This window comes from Parambassis ranga, chromosome 18, assembly GCF_900634625.1.
Source record: "Parambassis ranga chromosome 18, fParRan2.1, whole genome shotgun sequence".
NCBI classification, from domain to species: Eukaryota; Metazoa; Chordata; class Actinopteri; family Ambassidae; genus Parambassis; species Parambassis ranga.
The window spans coordinates 12,143,455-12,164,039 of NC_041038.1; the positions used below are offsets into that span (position 1 = coordinate 12,143,455).

The following is a 20,585-nucleotide window of genomic DNA, read 5'->3' on the forward strand; positions in this document are numbered from 1 at the left end:
GTCCGGACTAAGAATAACCGATAATTAAAACTGCAAGCAGCGATGACGGGCCCTCGCACTCCTTGTGGTCCGCGGGACCAGCAGCTGCCGCCTCCCCTATCGTCCCATGTCTTCTCTTTTCCTGGTACCAGCAGGAGCTGTGGTCTGCAGGGCAGAAGAGTACACCAAAACACACATATACAAAAGACAGGGCCTCCAGCAGGTGGCGCAGTGACTTTAGCATATGCGCATATCAATCTGTGCAGAGTCAAATGTTCAGCATGACTGTAAAGTTTCATCCACATAGGATGAAGTATGAGGGAGATACAGCCACAAAAACATCTATTTCCTGTGCTTTGGGTTCGGTGAAGGGTCAACTTCGTGGTGGTGCCACAGCCAGACGGTATGATAAGATGATAAGTGCTGCGTTTTTGATAACTTTTGGTCCTTGACCCCTTAAGGGTGAACGCACCAATTTTTAGCCGTATCAAGCAATTCCTCTAGGCCCGCCAATGGCGACAGTGTCAAGTCGCGATTTTCGTCGGGGGACAATTTTGTGCCAAATTTGGTGAGTTTTTGAGCACGTCCAGGGGGTCAAATTCGCGATACCGTGTCTGGACTAAGAATAACCGATAATAATAATAAACGCTTCTATTTCAATGGGGCTCTCGCATGTTTCGTGCTCGGGCCCTAATTATACTTGATTGTTGTTCCGCCCACGGTTTCGCGATTTTGACCCCCTGAACGTGCTCAAAAACCCACCAAATTTGGCACAAAATTTCCCCCGACGAAAATCGCAACTTAACACTGTCGCCATCTGCAGCGCCCCCTAAAGTGTAAAAAATATTCACCAAAACTGCTACAAACTTTCAAATTGGTACACTGATGTATCACCTCGTGACAAGAAAAAAAGCCTCTTGGGCGAAAATTCCAGAACATACAGGAAGTCCACCATTTTGAAAATCCACGCCATGTTCCAATTTGCACACCCCACACTTTTGCAAACTCCTCCTAGGGGCCTTGCTTGATATGCTGCAAATTGGTGCGCTCGCCCTTAAGGGGTCAGGGACCAAAAGTTATCAAAAACGCAGCACTTCGTCATACGGTCTGGCTGTGGCGCCACCACATAATTGACCCTTCGCCAACGCACAGGAAATGGATGTATTTGTGATCATCTGCGACAGCAGAGTGTGAAAAATGCTGTGAAGATGTGCCGGAAGTGAACTCTCGGGTTTTACCACAACAGGGTGCTTCTCTGTTTTTGTGCTGCAGCAGTTTCAGATCTCTGAAAGTGTAGCTGAGCCTGTGAGTGTGTGTGAGACTGTGAAGTGCTAATGAGCAGCATGCAAAGAATCAGTAAGCTGCAGTATAATCAGCATGTGGGAATGCTAAGTTATGCCCTGACAATGACAATGATGTGCACTTTATCACTGATGTAAAGTTTAACATGGTACAAATGCATTTTGACTGACTGTTACAAGCTGGGGAAATGTCAGATAACCATGTTAATACAAGGCCTGCTGAATAGAGCTCATATTGACACGTTTGCCCGAGGAAGGAATGATGGGGGGCGTTACATTACTGTCAAGTTATGTCTGGTTTAACTTCTCAGCTTTGCCCAAACTTGACGAACTGCTATATAGAGCATTCCTGCTCCAAGCGGTCCTCAGACTCCCTCAGTCATGGCTCTTGTACGTGCGTGTCTCTGTCTGTTTGCTGTCCTCGTGTTCGTTGATGGATCAGGTGAGAATCAATGATCTTTATATTTATTGATGTTCGATGTTTACGTGATCACTGATCAGCTCTGGAGCAAAGAGAGGAGGATAACGGCAGCTCGTGCTGCGCCACTTTAAATCAGATCTAATGATCACATGTGTATTGATTGGCAGCGGTGATGATCATGTTAATGCAGCAGTCGCTTCCTGACAGCATCTCTCCGATTATTTGATGATTAACTTTCGACAAGACGTCATCACTGTCAGGCCTCGCTCTCTCTCTCTCTCTCTCTCTCTCTCTTTCCTGGTGTCTCATCGACATAAACTAGCTTAAAAAGAATTCCATGATTATATACTATATAATTGTATTTTAGTGGTTTTATACAACAGATCTAATGACTATATAAACTGCAGAAAATATTGAATTAAGTAGATTTCATGCATCCTGGTGGATGTTAACAGGTTGTTAAACCAGGTCAACTCAATAACTATATTTCAGGGACAGGTTCAATAATAACTCCTTATTTTTTAAGCAATTGTGACAAAAACAGTAAATGAACAATAGAAGACAAACTCCCTGCACACACCCCAACATGCGCGTTCATGAGGCGCGTGCTTACAGCTGAAACTCTGACCTCACCCGGCAACAAGACATTCTATTTTCGTATTGGCTGATTGGCCGCACGCTCTCTGACTTTCCTCCTCCCACTTAGATCTGTCTCAGCCTGTGTGGACTGTTATATGTTTTATTTGTATCCTTCTCAGAACTCAGTGTGAATTTAAAATGTGCTCACTGTCAGTCCGTGAAACAGGCTTCCTGGCTTCAGCCCATCAGACCTGGTACTTTGGTAAAGAGCGCCCTCTGCTGCTCAGTCCATGCAGACTTCTCATCAGTTTATCGATCAGCCTCAAACATGAACTGAGAATAATCAAAGCATTCAGGCAAGAACAGAAACCATGCTGACAACAGGCACAGCACTTATTCCATGATCTGTGCGTCTTTGCCTGCTCGATCCTAATTCTCATTTCAGTCAGTTCATGTTTTTTATTTTGTGTCTCGTTGATGTTTTTTCATTAAGTCTCATCACTGAAGTACCTTCAGACTGACTCATCAGCACATGTTTAGAAGAGTCAGTCAAAGACTTCTAATAGATGAGGTGTGCAGCTCTGATTGAGTCCGTGTATTTTGCGGCCATTCGATTTCCATTGTTTAGGTCAGAAAAAATGGAAATTGACTCGTCACCCGATTTTCATTTCAATATTAGAAAGGAGAAATGGCAAATTAAGATAACGGCGCCATTTTTCATTCCTGATCTTGACACCAAACCGTTAGACCTGATGAAGCTGCTTGGATGAGCAGCGACACGTCTTCAACATATTTCCTGTGAACATATTATTCATAGTTTAGTACTTTCTGCTCAAGGCTTTGACACAGAGCAAAGAAAAAAACAGATTGAAGCAGAGGTGAACCACTCATTTTCTGCTGACAGTGTGTAAACATGTCTGAAGTTCAAGTGTTTAAGTTCACATGTTCTTTCATCTCATAAATATCCACGTTGTGTTAAATAAGTGCAGTGTGACTGTCAGTCTGTGTGCTTTGAATGAACACACTCATTTCTATTAGAGGTTCTGCAGCTTTAAATGTGTTTCACTGACATTATTCATACAGAAATCTGACTTCTTGGAAACTGATGTTTGAGACTCGCTGAGCTCACATGATAATGTGTTATCAGTTTTTCTGTGGATTTAATCTGAATGAGTCAAATATATTGTGTCTTCCAGCTGTCAGAGTCGTTGTCCAAGAAGGGAGTGACGCCATCTTACCCTGTTCTCCCAGCACCAAGGAGGACCTTACCTATAAACTCTTTGAGTGGAAGAAAGATGGTCAGAAGGAGGTGTTCTTTTATGATGCAGGCATTCATTACAACAACGGTCGTTCAGGTCAGGATGAACAGTTCAGAGGACGAGTGTCATTTTTTCCTGATCAGCTGACGTCTGGTAACGCCTCCATAACCATCACAAACACAAAGACAGTCGACAGTGGAGAATACAGCTGTGTTTTTCCACGTCTTCATCCAGGACAAAGATACACCGTTCAGCTTGTTGTTGGTGAGTATTTGTTTTTATCCACACAGAAAAAGTGATGAAGACCACGTCACTAACCGCTCGGATTATTCAGTTAGTACATGGAAAAGTGATTTTTAAGAACAAACTGTTTAAATCCCAGGAGGGTGATGATGTCACTGACATCACACCTGAAGCTCTGAAAAGCTTCCAGCTGTTTCCGTCTGTGAAACACCACCTTGGATTTCCTGTTGAATCCACAGTTAGTCGTACAACAGCTCTTCACCTGTGTTTTAAGAGTTTGGTCCATTGTTGACGACACAATGCTGCTGCTCAACCAGCTGTTTCTGATCATCCAACATCAAAAGTATTGATCATATCTGATCAGAGACCCCGCCCCTCAGTCCAGGCAGCTCTTCAGGAGCAGCAGCACAGGTAGAATGAAGCTCAGGTGTGTTTCCTGTCATGTGACGCCCCCCATCCAGGACCTCCATGAAGCAGTCTGCTCTGTGATGTTTGTGTTCAGTCTGACACTGCGGCTTCTTTATTTTGGATTATAAATATTATGTTTAACAAACACTCGACTTTATTTCCACAGTTTAATCTGACACATGATGATGTCACACTGACACCTTGATGATGTCACACTGACACCTTGATGATGTCACACTGACACCTTGATGATGTCACACTGACACCTTGATGATGTCACACTGACACCTTGATGATGTCACTGACGGCTCTAACATGAACTCTGTTTTCCTTTCAGATAAAGGCTTAAAAGACAGATCAGGGGAAAACATCCCAGGTGAGTGCTGATGCTGCTGACATCAAGTGTATTTGTGTTAGAAATCAAATTAATGACCGAGATACAGCAACATGGTTTGATCTGAGTAAATATTCAATATATATATATAATATTCTTTACAAATCAGTGACTCCTGTTCATTAACTGCAGCTTATCAGCTAAAACCAAACAGAAACTAATGAGTGATTTTCATGAGTCGGCTGTAAAATACTGTTGCTCCAAGTGTTGTGTTGTTTGTTTTGGTGATTTACAGTTTACATTATTTTACCTTCCTATTGATTTTATTTCCTGTCACACTAAAAACATGCAGTTCTCCACAAACTGACTGCATCAAGCTGACAAAGTCTTAAAGACGGATCTGAATATCTCTACAGAACTTGAAGAAAAAAATAAATGATAAAAATTTGTTATGATTTGATATTTTGGTTATTTTCATGTTTTGTAGTTTAATTCCTGGTTGCTTTGTTGTTTTTAATTATTGACTGCAGGTGTTTAACTCAGTTTTCAGGTGTAAACAGTAACTTGCTGAACATTGTTTAGTCTGAGCACAAAATAATATTCATAGGTAGTGAAGAGATGAAACAATCCAGTGCTGTGTTCCTAATAACTGTTTCTATGTTTAGGTGCGTCTCCGCGGCCCTTCATAACAGCTAATGAAACGAGTGATGGGATGCTGCTACTGTGTGAGGTTAACAGTGCGTCTCCTGAACCTGTGCTGGAGTGGAGGAACAGTTCTGGAAACATCCTTCCTGCTGAAAAACCCCAAGTTTCAGAGAAAGACCGGAGCTACAGTGTCGTCCTCCAAACCACTGTGACCAAGTCTGGCCGTTATCGCTGTGTGTCCACACAGCAGGAGATCCACCATCAGGTTTACACTGAGACACAAGTAAATCTTCATAAAGGTAATGATGTTTTTATTTGTTATTAGCTTCCCCAAATATTAAACTGTTATAATTTCTAAGAGGCTGTTTAAACCCAAACCAGAGGACAGAGCTGAAAAAAGAACATCAGCTGTTCAACCTAGAACCATTTTTTCTGCCATAAAAACATGAAACCAAAGCATAAAGTCTCCTGTTCAGAGCTGCTGCTTCACAGTTCAACAGGTCCACACATTGATTTCTGCTGTCAGTGAGACACAGAAATGATGGAGCTGTAACCTGCTGCCTCCTGCACAGTGAAACAGCAGCTTCTGTCTAAACACAAAGAGCTCAGCAGGAAACATGAACAACATGAAACCATGTTTGGTCCCTTTAAGGAGCTCCAGCAGAAAAAAAGGTTCCTCAGCTGAATGAAACATTTGAAATGAGGCCGTCAGCTCCTCACTGAACAGACTGAAGCTCAGCTCTTCTTCACTGAACAGACTGAAGCTCAGCTCTTCACTGAACAGACTGAAGCTCAGCTCTTCACTGTGAGCAGCCTCAGGTCTGTTTGACCTCCCTGATCTCAGGAAACAAAGGAAACTCTACAGATGTTGAGCAGAGCTCAGATCACACAGTGTTAATAATGAGCTGCAGTCATTGATCACTGTTTGATTCAGACAGTGATACAGAATGTTTCTGACTGACACAATGAAGCCCTGACATCACAGTGAGAGCCCACACATGTAGAGGCTGATCTGTAATGATTGATGTTCAGGATTTAAACTGTCGGCTCACACAACACATCATGGTGGATGCCCCACTGGTGTCCTGGATGGTGGACTATCTGACTGGCAGACCAGAGTATGTAGCCTACAGAGCTGTATGTCTGACAGACTGATCAGCAGCACCGGGGCTCCACAGGGGACCGTCCTCTCTCCCTTCCTCTTCACTCTCTACACCACAGACTACTGCACAGAGACCTGCCACCTCCAGAAATTCTCTGATGACTCTGCAGTGGTTGGATGTATCACTGGTGGTGATGAGAGGGAGTACAGGTCCGTGGTGGATAACTTTGTCACCTGGAGCGACCACCTACTGCTCAGTGTGACAGAGACAAAGGAACTAGTGGTGGATCTGAGGAGGACAAAGGCTCCAGTGGGGGGGTCAGTGTGGAGGTGGTGGAGGTGTACAAGTACCTGGGAATGTACTTGGACCACAACCTGGACTGGAGTAAGAACGTGGACACTGTTTACAGGAAGGGCCAGAGTGGCCTCTACTCTCTGAGGCAGCTGAGGTCCTTCAACATCTGCAGGACGATGCTCAGGATGTCCTCTGATGGCTCTGTCTGGGGAGCCTTCATGTAGGCTGCTGTCTGCTGGGGCAGCAGTCTGAGGGTGAGGGACAGAAACAGACTCAACAGAACCATCAGGAAGGCGGCCATGTTGTGGGAGAGGACCTGGACTCTCTGACAGAGGTGTGTCAGAGGAGGATGTTGTCCAAAATAAAGACCATACTGGACTGTCCCTCTCACCCACTCCACACTGTGCTGACCAGCTACAGGAGCTCGTTCAGCAACAGACTCTGACTCCCATGATGCACCACTGAGAGACACAGGAAGTCATTCCTGCCCGTCTCAATCAAACTGCTGAACTCTGAACTGTAACAGTCACTCAGACACTGTACATTCATGTCAGGCTCTTTACTGTGTAAAGGTTTATACAGTAGTATGTTCTCTAGATAACAACTCAGGGATTTAAATGCTGTCTAGGTATTTAGATATTTATTATATATTTCTATTTTATTTCAATTATCCTTTCTTCTATGTGTCTGTAACAAACAAGAATTTCCCCACGGGGATAAATAAAATAATTTCTGATTCTGATTCTGATGTTCATGTGAACATCAGTGTGTGCTGCACAAAGGTTTGTGTTGCTGTAACTGTTCTCTGTGAGTCTCTGTGAGATTATTCACTCAGAAATCCTGCTGCACTTTAAACAGCTTCAACTTCAACATGGCTGATGTGACAGTAACAGTTTCCTTTTCATGGGTCTAAACACACTTTAAAGCTCCTATAAATACAGAAGAGAAAAACATTCCTCTGATATGTTTCTAATATTGTTCTGTTTATGTTCACAGGTGCAGCTTCAGAACCCACTATAAGAGTTACTACAACTAAAGATGGACTGCTGCTGCAGTGCTCAGTTCGAGGAGCTTCTCCAAAACCTGAAGTCGTCTTTCGGGACAGTTCTGGAAACATCCTGGCTGCTGAGCCACAGGTCACAGAGAGAGGAGGGAGCTATGATGTCATCCTTGAAACCATGGTGACGAAGTCTGGTGACTATCAGTGTGTAGCAACACAGAAGGAGATCAACCATCAGAGATCCACTAAGATACATGTTCCTTCAGGTAATTCTTAAATCATTCGTATTGATCATGACTTTATCAGTTTTTAAAAACCATCTGTGTCACAGTCGCCCTCTCAGAGTGTCAGAGTGACGACACAACATCAGACTAGCAGGAGAAATGTGAACACACACCTTCACCTCTGTCTCCACAGCCCTCCTGCTGTGCTCGTAGCAGTTAGCTGTTAGCTCTGAGCTCAGTCTTCAGAGCACTCAGTGATCCAAACAGGGACAGAGCCCTGGGTCCCTGCTGTTTGCACTCTGTGTGTTGGAGCCATGAAGTTAACATGTAATTGCCTTTGTTTGTGGCTAGATGGCAGCTTAGGGTTGGTGGGTAAGGCTTAAATGAACACAGGTGATTAAGGTGAGCAGATCAGACGGGTATGGGAGCGGGGAGGTCGTACAGTTTTTACCGCTGACCTGTTTTGTTCGTTTGTAATTATGATCAAATAAGTTTGTTAACAATAAACAGGAACCTCACCCAAAGATTATGATGCATCAAACCATTCATTTTGGAAATAACAGCACGTAGGAAAACAACATCCCCTGCACCCAACCATGTGGCTGAAGGCTGGTAAAATACTAAAATAGCTGCTACACTGTGCTTCCTCTGTTGTTTCTGTGATGTGTTTCAGACAAGGTGTTTGAGTCCGGCTCAGGGGTCAGTATCTCTCCCTCATGGATCGGTGGAATTATTGTGGGAGCTCTCCTTGTAGTTGTCCATCAAACTCTGCTGGAACCGTAAGTGTAAAACATGCAAACAACAACCTCTTTGTAATGTGTTGACATCAGCATGTGTTTAGGTTCCTTTAGTGACAGTTTAGTAACTGTTATATTCTCACATCAGTTACATGAACACACACATTAGACTGCAGTTATCCTGGAGGCTGCAGGCTGAAAGAAATGTTTGTGTGTAAAGACAAGTTGATATGTTTGATATGCAGCTAGTGAATGGCTTCAAGCTTGTACATGTCAAAGTGTTAATGATCATATAAAAGAGATTTGTAGTTACTCTGTGTTGGCAGAGGTTCTGGATGGTGGCAGCATGTTTTCAGGTTGAACATCCTGATGTCTTAACATCTGAGTGCATTTATTCAGATTCTGTATTTAACATTCAGCTGGACATCAAGGGTCACTGTGACTTCAGAAAACCTCTTTAGTCTCACAGCTGTGTCTGCTCACAGTGAACATGGTCTGGACTCTAACGGGTCTGTTTCATCCATCCATGCAGCTCACAGCAGGAGGTGCTCTGTGCAAATAAGATCAATAACATCGGACTGTTTAGTTTGTTTAATAAAAGAACAAGGTGTAGATCAGCTGATCAACTAAAAACAGATGAAGACCAGAAATGATCATCAGTCAGTTATGTGTACTTGTGTAAACAAACCTCGACTTAATGTAATGTGTACATTTGTGTTTCTTCTGTGCAGGTGAACCGGAGGAGATGAGACAGGAGCCACAGATAGAAGGTAAGCTGTGTGTGAGAGAACCTGAACTTCATGTCGTCCTGTTCACATGTGCAGCATGTCAGGATCAGAAATGTTTGACGTGTAGCAGCACATTTCTGAAGCATCCCAGAAACCACAGCCCGCTCTGCTCCACTAAAGATCCGCTCCGGTTCTCTTTTGACGCTGTGTCGTGCTCCAGACACATCAATTATCACCAACCAGATGGAGCAGACAGGAAGTCAGGCACCAGAACACCAGAGGTTCTGTAGACTTTCAAAATAAAATGCCTTGAGGGAACTCTCACTCAGTTAACACCGCAGGAGTTAGGTTAGGTAGCCAGCAGTAGTCTGAGTCTGTTGGTGTTTCAGGTTCTGTTGACAGAGGAAGATTTTACTAGTTCTGTGGAGGAAAAACCATGTGTGTGGAGTAAAGATTGTGGCCACGCTGGAGACTGGAGACTTAGTTCTTTAGGGAACTTCTCAGTCTGTCCTCCTTTGTCAGCTAATGGTCACTGCCCAGTCAGCTCCATGTATAATGTTATTATTATAAATATTACAAACATGAACTGATCCCACCACTTAGAACAGAAGCAGTGGATATCATCAGAGTGGCTTTATGTAACACACACATTTGTTTTCTGCTCCTCAGGTGGTCATATACAGACGCAGGATTCTCCTGAAACTCCAGCAGAGACACAGAATCGATACAGCACTGGAAACAGCAAAGAAGCTGTGTGAGAGTGTGTGTCTTTGTGTGTGTGTGTCTTTGTCTTCCTTTTCTTTGTTCCTTTCTGTACTTGTGTGTGAACATTTATCTCCAGTTACTCTTGGCTGGATGTCTCATTGGTTCTTTCCATGACTGAGTGTCTTCAGCACTGCAGAGTGTAATAGGTTCAAGATAAGATAAAACTTTATTAATCCCGAAGGAAATTCTTGTGCCAGAGGTATCAAGTTACATTAAATGCAGTTAAGTACAGAGTATAAGAGTATAAGTGTCACTATAATCCAATAAGAGTACAGTACGCAGTATGAGCACAATATATGATACATGGATACAAATATGGAGATGTAAGGTGCTAAGTAAACATAAACATAGACCAGTGGAGGGAATGACAGTGATGCCTGACATGATCATCTAGCGCTTCTCCCTACAGAAAGGGGAGGAGTTATACAGTCTGATGGCCTCTGGCAGGAAGGACCTCCTGTGGCGTTCTGTGCTGCTCCTCGTAGTCTCAGTCTACGGCTGAATGTGCTCCTGTAGGACAGCAGTGTGTCGTTTGGCTTCATTATACCAACAGGCGGGACAATGTGAAGTGAAGTGATGCTCATGATGACTTCTGCTCACCTTTTACCCTCAGACAGTTTTCCATTGAAAACAGAAAGTAGGTGTGTCTCCAGACCCTGCTCTACCTGCCCCGACTTGGCTCAAACTTCAGTGTTGCAACTGATTGTGAGGAAGTGATTAAGTAAGATGAACCCACAGCCTCCAGGGAACAGAGCCAACATGTTGTTTGTTGGACTGATGAATGAGAAGTGACTTACTTACTTACCCTGTTAAAATGTAATAGTAGTGTAACTATTTCAATTACTTTATGAAAGTAATGTAACATTTGATTACATTTTAATTACTTTTCTTAATTTTGAATGAATGCTCTCAGCTGTTCCATGTTGACATGTTAAAACCTTGCAGCAGCAGCCTTAGTTAGTGTTGCCCGACAGCAGACAGGACAACATCCTGTGACACGCTGCATTTCTTGTTCTTTCTCGTGGCAGAGCAGTCAGCAGGAGAACATTTCTCATGTCTATATTGCATCTGTTCAGTTCATTTTGTTGTATTTCTTTTTGTATTTTGAATGTGCAATTGCTGTGTTCAAATCAAAGAATGTCCAAGACAAAGCTATTAAGTGTCTTATGAGTATATGTACACTAGCAGTGGAATTTACTGTGATACAACGAGGCGCCACCTGAAATCTTGCCTAAGGGCCGGCCCTGGTTCTGCAATAGCAAAACTGTTAGGAGTCTGTGTTTCTTGATTTGTTTTCTGTTTAGTTTTCAGTCCTGCCCTGAGTCTGTGATCTGTGTGTTTGCAGTTGTGTCTTGTGTTTCCCGTTTTATTTTGAAAGTCCATGTGTCCCCTTGTGTTCCTGTGTGTTTTACTTCCTTGTGTTTCCCGCCTTTAGGATTGCTGGCCCCGCCCTGATGTGTCTCACCTGTGTCTTGTTACACTTCTGTATTTAAGTCCTGTGCTCCTTTGTTCTTGTTAGTCCGTCCGTTTATCCATGCTGTGGATTCTTCTACTTTGAATCTCCATTTTGTTTGTTTTTTACTAGTTTGTTCTTGTTGGATTAGTTAGTTGCTTTTTACTCTGGTTTGTACTTTGCGCTCTAGGATTTTTCGTTTTTGACCTTCTGGCTTTCATTATTAAAAGCTCACTTTTAGTTCACGTCAGCCTTTGTGTCTGCATTTACTCCTCCTCTTTACTTTTTTCTCCCCTGGTCACCAGACGTTTTGACATGTTGAGCTTGTTGACCAAAAACGGTGATGATCATCTACGACAGCAGAGTGTGAAAGATGCTGTGAAGATGTGCTGGAAGTGAACTCTGCTCGGGTTTTGCCAAGACAGGGTGCTTCTCTATTTTTGTGCTGCAGCAGTTTCAGATCTCTGAAAGTGTAGCTGAGCCTCTGAGTATGTGTGAGACTGTGAAGTGCTAATGAGCAGCATGCAAAGAATCAGTAAGCTGCAGTATAATCAGCATGTGGAAATGCTAAGTTATGCTCTGACAATGACAATGATGTGCACTTTATCACTGATGTAACGTTTAACATGATACAAATGCATTTTGATTGACTGTTACAAGCTGGGGAAACGTCAGATAACCATGTTAATACAACACCTGCTGAATAGAGCTCATATTGACACGTTTGCCAGGGAAGGAATGATGGAGGCGTTACATTACTGTCAAGTTATGTCTGGTTTAACTTCTCAGCTTTGCCCAAACTTGACGAACTGCTAGGCCGACACTCAAGGGTGCAAGGGACAACTCAAAACTCTCTTCTTTTCCTTTATTTAGAAGTAGGTTTGAAGGAATTATAGGTTGATAACCTTTAAAGATAAAGCAAAAAAACAATATTAAATATTTTTAAACTAACACCACACAACAAGACTTAAACATTCAACTTACATTTCCTATATGTGCATTTCTTGTTCTTTCTCGTGGCAGAGCAGTCAACAGGAGAACATTTCTCACGTCTATGTTCAGTTAATTTTTTTAGGGCCAGAGCACGAAACGTGCGAGAGTCCTAATGAAATGCAAGCGTTTATTAAAGCTGCAAGCAGCGATGACGGGCCCTCGCACTCCTTGCGGGACCAGCAGCCGCCACCTCCCCGATCGACCCACGACCTCTCTCCCAGCTGTACCGGCACGAGCTGTGGTCTGCAGGGCAGAAGAGTACAGAAAAACACACATATACAAAAGACAGGTCCTCCGGCCAGTATGTGGCGCAGTGACTGTAGCATATCAGCATGTCAATCTGTGCAGCGTCCGATGTCAAGCATGACTGTAAGGTTTCATCCACGTAGGATGAAGTATGTGGAAGATACAGCAGCAAAAACATGTATTTCCTGTGCGTTGGCGAAGGGTGAAATTCGTGGTGGCACCACAGCCAGACCGTGTGATGAAGTGCTGCATTTTTTATAACTTTCGGTCCCTAATGCCTTAAGAGTAAGCAGACCAACTTTCAGGTGGATTGGACAAATCCCCCAGGAGGAGTTCGTAAAAGTGCAGGGAGTGAAAAATGCAAAATGGCGCAGTTTTTTTCAAAATGGCGGACTTCCTATGAGTTTTAGAGGATACCTCCAAGAGACTTTTTTTTTCTCTTCTAGAAGTGATACATATGTGTACCGATTTTCATGTGTATAGGTCAAGCGGGGACTCAGATCTTAATCTAGGGGGCGCTGCTGAGCCATGTGGCCACGCCCACATATGACGATGAGGTGATATGAAAAGGTGTACAGGGGCTGATGTCATGATAGAGTAAGAGGCAGGTAGGATGAACAAATCAAGAAACACAGCAGCTTCCTCTATGGCGGCGAAGGGTCACCTTTGTGGCGATGCCCCGCCCACACAGTGTAACATCGAGCTGCGTTTTTGATAACTTTTGCTCAGCCATGTCTTCAGAACCAGGTGACAAAATCTCAGGTCCGTCAGAGTATTTCCCTAGGAGGAGTTTGTTCAAATACGAGGTGTGGAACAAGGAAATCCACCTGAAGACAATTCATACTGCCAGTAGGTGGCACTATGAGAGTTTCTGGTCATTAGCATATCAATCTGTTCAGAATGACAGGCTCAGCATGCCTGATTTTTTTCATCCACATTGGATGAAGTATGTGGGAGATACAGCCACAAACACATCCATTTCCTGTGCGCTGGCGAAGGGTCAAATTCGTAGCAGCGCCACAGCCAGAGCGTATGACAAAGTGCTGCGTTTTTGATAACTTTTGGTCTCTGACCCCTTAAGGGCGAGCGCACCAATTTTTAGCTGTATCAAGCAATTCCTCTAGGCCCGCCAATGGCGACAGTGTCAAGTCGCAATTTTCGTCGAGGGACAATTTTTTGCCAAATTTGGTGAGTTTTTGAGCACGTCCAGGGGGTCATATTCGCGATACCGTCTCCGGACTAAGAATGACCGATAATAATAATAAACGCTTGTATTTCAATAGGGCTCTCGCACGTTTCGTCCTCGGGCCCTAATTATACTCGATTGTTGTTCCTCCCACGGTTTTGCAATTTTGACCCTCTGAACGTGCTCAAAAACCCACCAAATCTGGCACAAAATTGTCCCCTGACGAAAATCGCAACTTAACACTGTCGCCATTGGCGGGCATGGCTGTATGGCTCTGCAGCGCCCCCTAAAGTGTAAAAAATATTCACCACAACTGCTACAGACTTTAAAATCGGTACACTGATGTATCACCTCGTGACAAGAAAAAAAGCCTCTGCAAATTGGCGCGCTCGCCCTTAAGGGGTCAGAGACCAAAAGTTATCAAAAAGCAGCACTTCGTCATACGGTCTGGCTGTGGCGCCACCACATAATTGACCCTTCGCCAATGCACAGGAAATGGATGTATTTGTGGCTGTATCTTCCACATATTTCATCCTAACTTCTGGCTTTCATTATTAAAAGCTCACTTTTAGTTCACGTCAGCCTTTGTGTCTGCATTTACTCCTCCTCTTTACTTTTTTCTCCCCTGGTCACCAGACGTTTTGACATGTTGAGCTTGTTGACCAAAAACGGTGATGATCATCTGCGACAGCAGAGTGTGAAAGATGCTGTGAAGATGTGCTGGAAGTGAACTCTGCTCGGGTTTTGCCAAGACAGGGTGCTTCTCTATTTTTGTGCTGCAGCAGTTTCAGATCTCTGAAAGTGTAGCTGAGCCTGTGAGTATGTGTGAGACTGTGAAGTGCTAATGAGCAGCATGCAAAGAATCAGTAAGCTGCAGTATAATCAGCATGTGGAAATGCTAAGTTATGCTCTGACAATGACAATGATGTGCACTTTATCACTGATGTAAAGTTTAACATGATACAAATGCATTTTGATTGACTGTTACAAGCTGGGGAAACGTCAGATAACCATGTTAATACAAGGCCTGCTGAATAGAGCTCATATTGACACGTTTGCCCGAGGAAGGAATGATGGAGGCGTTACATTACTGTCAAGTTATGTCTGGTTTAACTTCTCAGCTTTGCCCAAACTTGACGAACTGCTAGGCCGACACTCAAGGGTGCAAGGGACAACTCAAAATTCACTTCTTTTCCTTTATTTAGAAGTAGGTTTGAAGGAATTATAGGTTGATAACCTTTAAAGATAAAGCAAAAAAACAATATTAAATATTTTTAAACTAACACAACAAGACTTAAACATTCAACTTACATTTCCTATATATGCATTTCTTGTTCTTTCTCGTGGCAGAGCAGTCAACAGGAGAACATTTCTCATGTCTATGTTCAGTTAATTTTTTTAGGGCCAGAGCACGAAACGTGCGAGAGCCCTAATGAAATGCAAGCGTTTATTAAAGCTGCAAGCAGCGATGACGGGCCCTCGCACTCCTTGTGGTCCGCGGACCAGCAGCCGCCGCCTCCCCGATCATCCCACGTCTTCTCTTTTCCTGGTACCAGCAGGAGCTGTGGTCTGCAGGGCAGAAGAGGACTCCAAAACACACATATACAAAAGACAGGGCCTCCGGCCAGTATCACAGATACATTTTACAGATCACCTGTAAAAGAAGGGCCAGAGCTGTCTGTACTTCCTGCGAAGACTGGGAGCCTTCAACATCTGCAGGAAACTGCTGTTTTATGCTGTTGTCTGCTGGGGGGGGGGGGGGGTAACATCAACAAAAGGAGGGAGGAGTACAGTCCGCCTGATACGACACACGTGCAATATGTGCAATATCCAGTGTATCAATAACTCCTCCATCATAATTCCTCTCATCTTTTATTTTTTATTATACTATATTCTATTTTATTCGACTTAATTCTTGCTCTGACTGTTGTTGTACTGGGAGTAGAGGGTACAGAGGAGAGAAAAGAGCCAGGAGAGTGTGTGCAGGGTGTTCTGCAGAGTGGAGCTGGTGTAAAAGCAGAAGCCCAGCCAGGTGTCCGGCCGCATGATGCACTCGTTCTTGGGGGTGTTGAGTTGTGTGCAGTGGTGCAGATTGGGACCCAGAATAGCTGGGTCAACCCTGTCCCGTAAACTTGTACAAGGCCACTGCTGTATGAATTTCATGGTAATAACCTCCTTTAACCAGGAAGAAGGGCGTTTGGGGACTTTCTACCTGTCTGCATCTAAACACGCCTCATTACACTACGGGGTGATCATCATCTGTGACAGAGTGAAAGATGCTGTGAAGAGCAGGAAGTGAACTCTGCTCGGCTTTTACTGGAACAGGATGCTTCTCTTTTTGTGAGTGTGTGTGCTGCAGCAGATTCAGATCTCTGAAAGTGTAGTTGTGCGTGTGTGTGTGTGTGTGTGTGTGTGTGTTTGTGTGCGCGCGCGCGGGGGGGGGGTATATACAGCCTTCCTGCACCAAGCGGTCCTCAGACTCCCTCAGTCATGGCGCTCCTTCTCCGTGCGTGTCTCTGTCTGTTTGCTGTGCTCGTGTTCGTTGATGGATCAGGTGAGGATCAATGATCTTTATATTTATTGATGTTTGATGTTTACGTGATCACTGATCAGCTCTGGAGCAAAGGGAGGAGGATAACGGCAGCTCGTGCTGCGCCATTTTAAATCAGATCTAATGATCACATGTGTATTGATTGGCAGCGGTGATGATCATGTTAATGCAGCAGTCGCTTCCTGACAGCATCTCTCCGATTATTTGATGATTAACTTTCGACAAGACGTCATCACTGTCAGGCCTCGCTCTCTCTCTCTCTCTCTCTCTCTTTCCGGGTGTCCCATCGGCATAAACTAGCTTAACCCTCATGGACTGTTCGGGACATTTTTGTCCTCTGAGAGAAATGTTTCTGTTGATTTTGGCCATAACTTTGTCAATATGTGAGCAAATTGAATCATTTTTCCTCAACAAGCTTAATTTTACATAAATTTTGTTAATATGATTTTAAAATGTTTCATAGGTCAACGGTACACTGTGGGCAAATTTTACCCCCTGATGTGTTGTTCGGGACAAAAACGTCCTCTAACTTTAACGGTTTTAAAAATATATTAGATAAATATTTTTTTAATTTTTTTTATAGACCTTTTAATTAACTTCAGTTCTAATCAACAGTAGTGAAAAAATCATTTCCCCCCAAAACATCAGACTTTATTGCATTATTAGTTTTTGCACAGCACTGGATTTTCATTTTTTCTCCCATTTTGTCCCATAGAAAGTGTGTTTATAATGTAAGTCTATTTTTTACTGATGTTTGACCAAGACTGTAATAAAGGTTCAAAAGAATCCAGTCCACATTCACCTTTTCTATTAAAAATGAGCCATTTTGTGTTTTTTTTTTTTCAATCTTCAGCACCACCCCTTATAAAATTGGTGATTAAAGGGTTAAAATCCTGGGGGAAAATGATTTTTTCACTACTGTTGATTAGAACTGAAGTTAATTAAAAGGTCTATGCAAAAAAATTTCAAAAAAATATTTATCTAATATATTTTTAAAACCGTTAAAGTTAGGGGACGTTTTTGTCCCCGAACAACACATAAGGGTAGTGTTTGCGAACAGTGCATGAGGGTTAAAAAGAATTCCATGATTATATACTATATAATTGTATTCTAGTGATTTTATATAACAGATCTAATGACTATATAAACTGCAGAAAATATTGAATTAAGTAGATTTCATGCATCCTGGTGGATGTTAACAGGTTGTTAAACCAGGTCAACTCAATAACTATATTTCAGGGACAGGTTCAATAATAACTCCTTATTTTTTAAGCAATTGTGACAAAAACAGTAAATGAACAATAGAAGACAAACTCCCTGCACACACCCCAACATGCGCGTTCATGGGGCGCGTGCTTACAGCTGAAACTCTGACCTCACCCGGCAACACGACATTCTATTTTCGTATTGGCTGATTGGCCGCACGCTCTCTGACTTTCCTCCTCCCACTTAGATCTGTCTCAGCCTGTGTGGACTGTTATATGTTTTATTTGTATCCTTCTCAGAACTCAGTGTGAATTTAAAATAAGTACCTTCAGACTGACTCATCAGCACATGTTTAGAAGAGTCAGTCAAAGACTTCTAATAGATGAGGTGTGCAGCTCTGATTGATCCTCCGTCCAGATGTTGTCGGTGTTGGCAGGGTTCAGGGTTTTGCTGTCACACAGCTCATCATGTTCAGAGTTCATCATCAGCTGCTGCAGAGATGTGGCTGTGAGGAGCTGATCTGTGAGCTTTGACACTGACAGGTGGTGTTTTATCAGCTGGGATGAAGCTTGTAGGCAGAAGGAGTCACTTCTATGAAACCAAACACATTTGATGTTTCAGTTCAGTCAGCTCACAGTTACACCCTCAGCCCATCAGTCACAGAGCTCACAGGTCCATTCCTAATGTAGGAGTCGCCATCTTGGACCTCCAGGATGCTGATTGGTCTGAACCAGACGTGGGTCCACCAGCAGAGACCTTGATGCAGACCTGGCTGATCTGGAGAGCCCGTCCATGTCATCATGAAGCTGTGACTGTGACACATGTGAGTGATGCTCTCTGACTCTTTTGTCTTGCAGAGACCAAGCTGATCGTGAGAGAAGACGAGGACGCCATCTTACCCTGCTCCCTTGGTGCCGCAGACATCAGCAGCAGGGTCTTTGACTGGAAGAAAGACGGCCGGGTGGAGGTGTTCATCTATGATGATGGCAGATATTATGGCAAGGGCCTCTCAGGTCAACACGAGCAGTTCAGAGGTCGCGTCTTTCATTTTCCAGAGCAGCTGAAGGGCGGCAACGCCTCCATAGTGATCAGAAAATCAAAGCCAGCAGACAGTGGAACATACGCCTGTATTTTTCCTCATGAACAGCCTGAAAGACGAGCTCACGTTGAGCTGATTGTTGGTGAGTGACGCCTGCTTCTTTACAGACCTGACTGGTTCAAGTGTCCCAGACTGGACTCAGAACCAGTCACATGGTCAGAGGAACACCGACAGGCTGCAGAGCAGCTTCACCACACAGCTTCTGATTGGTCCTGTAGGTCTAATTACACATGGAGGTCTGAGGACTGACTCACGTTTGGAGCCCCTAGTGGACATTAGAGGAACTGCAGAGAACAGAATCCACTTACAGCGCCTCTGATGTTCACTAATTAACACATGATTAGTTTGAATAAGAGAGAGAGGTGCAAAAACTACAAGTTATTATTTTAAAGAATGTTTTTATAATCAGCAGCTGCTGCTCAGAAAATCCTCTAATTCTAAACAGATTAAAATGAACAAAACATAGAATTAATCTGAACAGAATCTGAATCATACATGCTGGAATAATATTATAAAGAAGGCACAAGCTGTCTGTTTACATACGAAGGTTTTCTGCAGCTCCAGCATGCACCTGCAGCTGACCTGCCCAGGTGCATGCTGGTCCTTCACCTGCTGACCTGCAGGTATAATCTCAGGTGTTCTTCTCCATAACAATAAATGTTCTGTTCTATTCTGAAGACATTATTGTTCAATCATTCACTATTGATCCTGTGATATACATGGAAGTATTGATCATATCTGATCAGAGACCCCGCCCCTCAGTCCAGGCAGCTCTTCAGGAGCAGCAGCACAGGTAGAATGAAGCTCAGGTGTGTTTCCTGTCATGTGACGCCCCCCATCCAGGACCTCCATGAAGCAGTCTGCTCTGTGATGTTTGTGTTCAGTCTGACACTGCGGCTTCTTTATTTTGGATTATAAATATTATGTTTAACAAACACTCGACTTTATTTCCACAGTTTAATCTGACACATGATGATGTCACACTGACACCTTGATGATGTCACACTGACACCTTGATGATGTCACACTGGCGGCTCTAACATGAACTCTGTTTTCCTTTCAGACACAGTCTTAACGTGATGCAGACGTGTTCATGCTGCTCACATCACTGTGAAGGAAACTCTCTGAGCTCTCATGTGCTCTGATAATCTGACTTCTAGTCTGAACTCAGCTGACATGTTGGAGAGTTTAACAGGAAAATATTCAAGTTTTTTTGTGTTTGAACTTTTATTTCATGTTTATAATAAGTAATAAATCAGTCATTAAAAGAGATATCAGGCTGAAACTCACAGGACTTCATCTTCAAACTGTCTGTGATGAGTGTGCCAGGTTTCATGTTGATAGAGAGAAGTGAGTGTGAGATATTAGAGAGAGAGCAGAGCAGAGTCTGTCTATATGATGAACACAGAGCTCTATAAAATAACTCCCTAATTTAAAATATGAGCATGAATGAATTCTGTTTTTAACTCATTAAAGTCCCTACATGTTAAACTTGGTTATAAACAGCAGTTGTTAATATTTATATAAAGACTGAGTCATTTATTCTCGTTGAATCAGGTCAGTTTTGGCAGATAAATCAGTTTCTCTGTTGTGTTTGTGTTCCACTCTGACAGACAGGCCAACTGCATTAACTTCCATATATGGGCAGACAGGTAATTTTACCGGATACAAACTCTGAGGGGTTTCCCGGTTCTACTCTTCTTATTGGATAAAACAGCCGTCAATCAAACACACGTAAAGCTCCCTGTAGAGATGCTCTCCTCTGATTGGCTGAGAGAGTTAAAACCCCGTTAACTTTATCAGTTTACGTCGGAGGAAGATGCTGATTGGT

The 20,585-nt window shown here is 43.3% G+C and overlaps 1 protein-coding gene across 10 annotated transcripts in view; it reads left to right on the plus strand.

Annotated features, from left to right (window-relative positions):
• Positions 1–1,611: 1,611 nt before the first annotated feature.
• LOC114450613 (butyrophilin-like protein 1) overlaps positions 1,612–20,585 on the plus strand; it is a 139,337-nt gene continuing 120,363 nt past the window's right edge. For 3 of the 10 annotated variants that reach the window (XM_028428800.1, XM_028428810.1, XM_028428801.1), the window contains exons 1-2: positions 16,262–16,452; positions 18,513–18,836. In XM_028428800.1, the coding sequence (XP_028284601.1) occupies positions 16,389–16,452; positions 18,513–18,836 (388 nt within the window). In that variant the 5' untranslated portion in view covers positions 16,262–16,388. Of the gene's footprint in view, positions 1,723–3,476; positions 3,804–4,527; positions 4,567–5,189; positions 5,469–7,562; positions 7,833–8,463; positions 8,570–9,258; positions 9,905–9,924; positions 10,168–16,259; positions 16,453–18,512; positions 18,837–20,585 lie in introns of those variants that run through there. The other 7 variants (XM_028428812.1, XM_028428811.1, XR_003672105.1 and 4 more) reach the window with 7 other exon arrangements.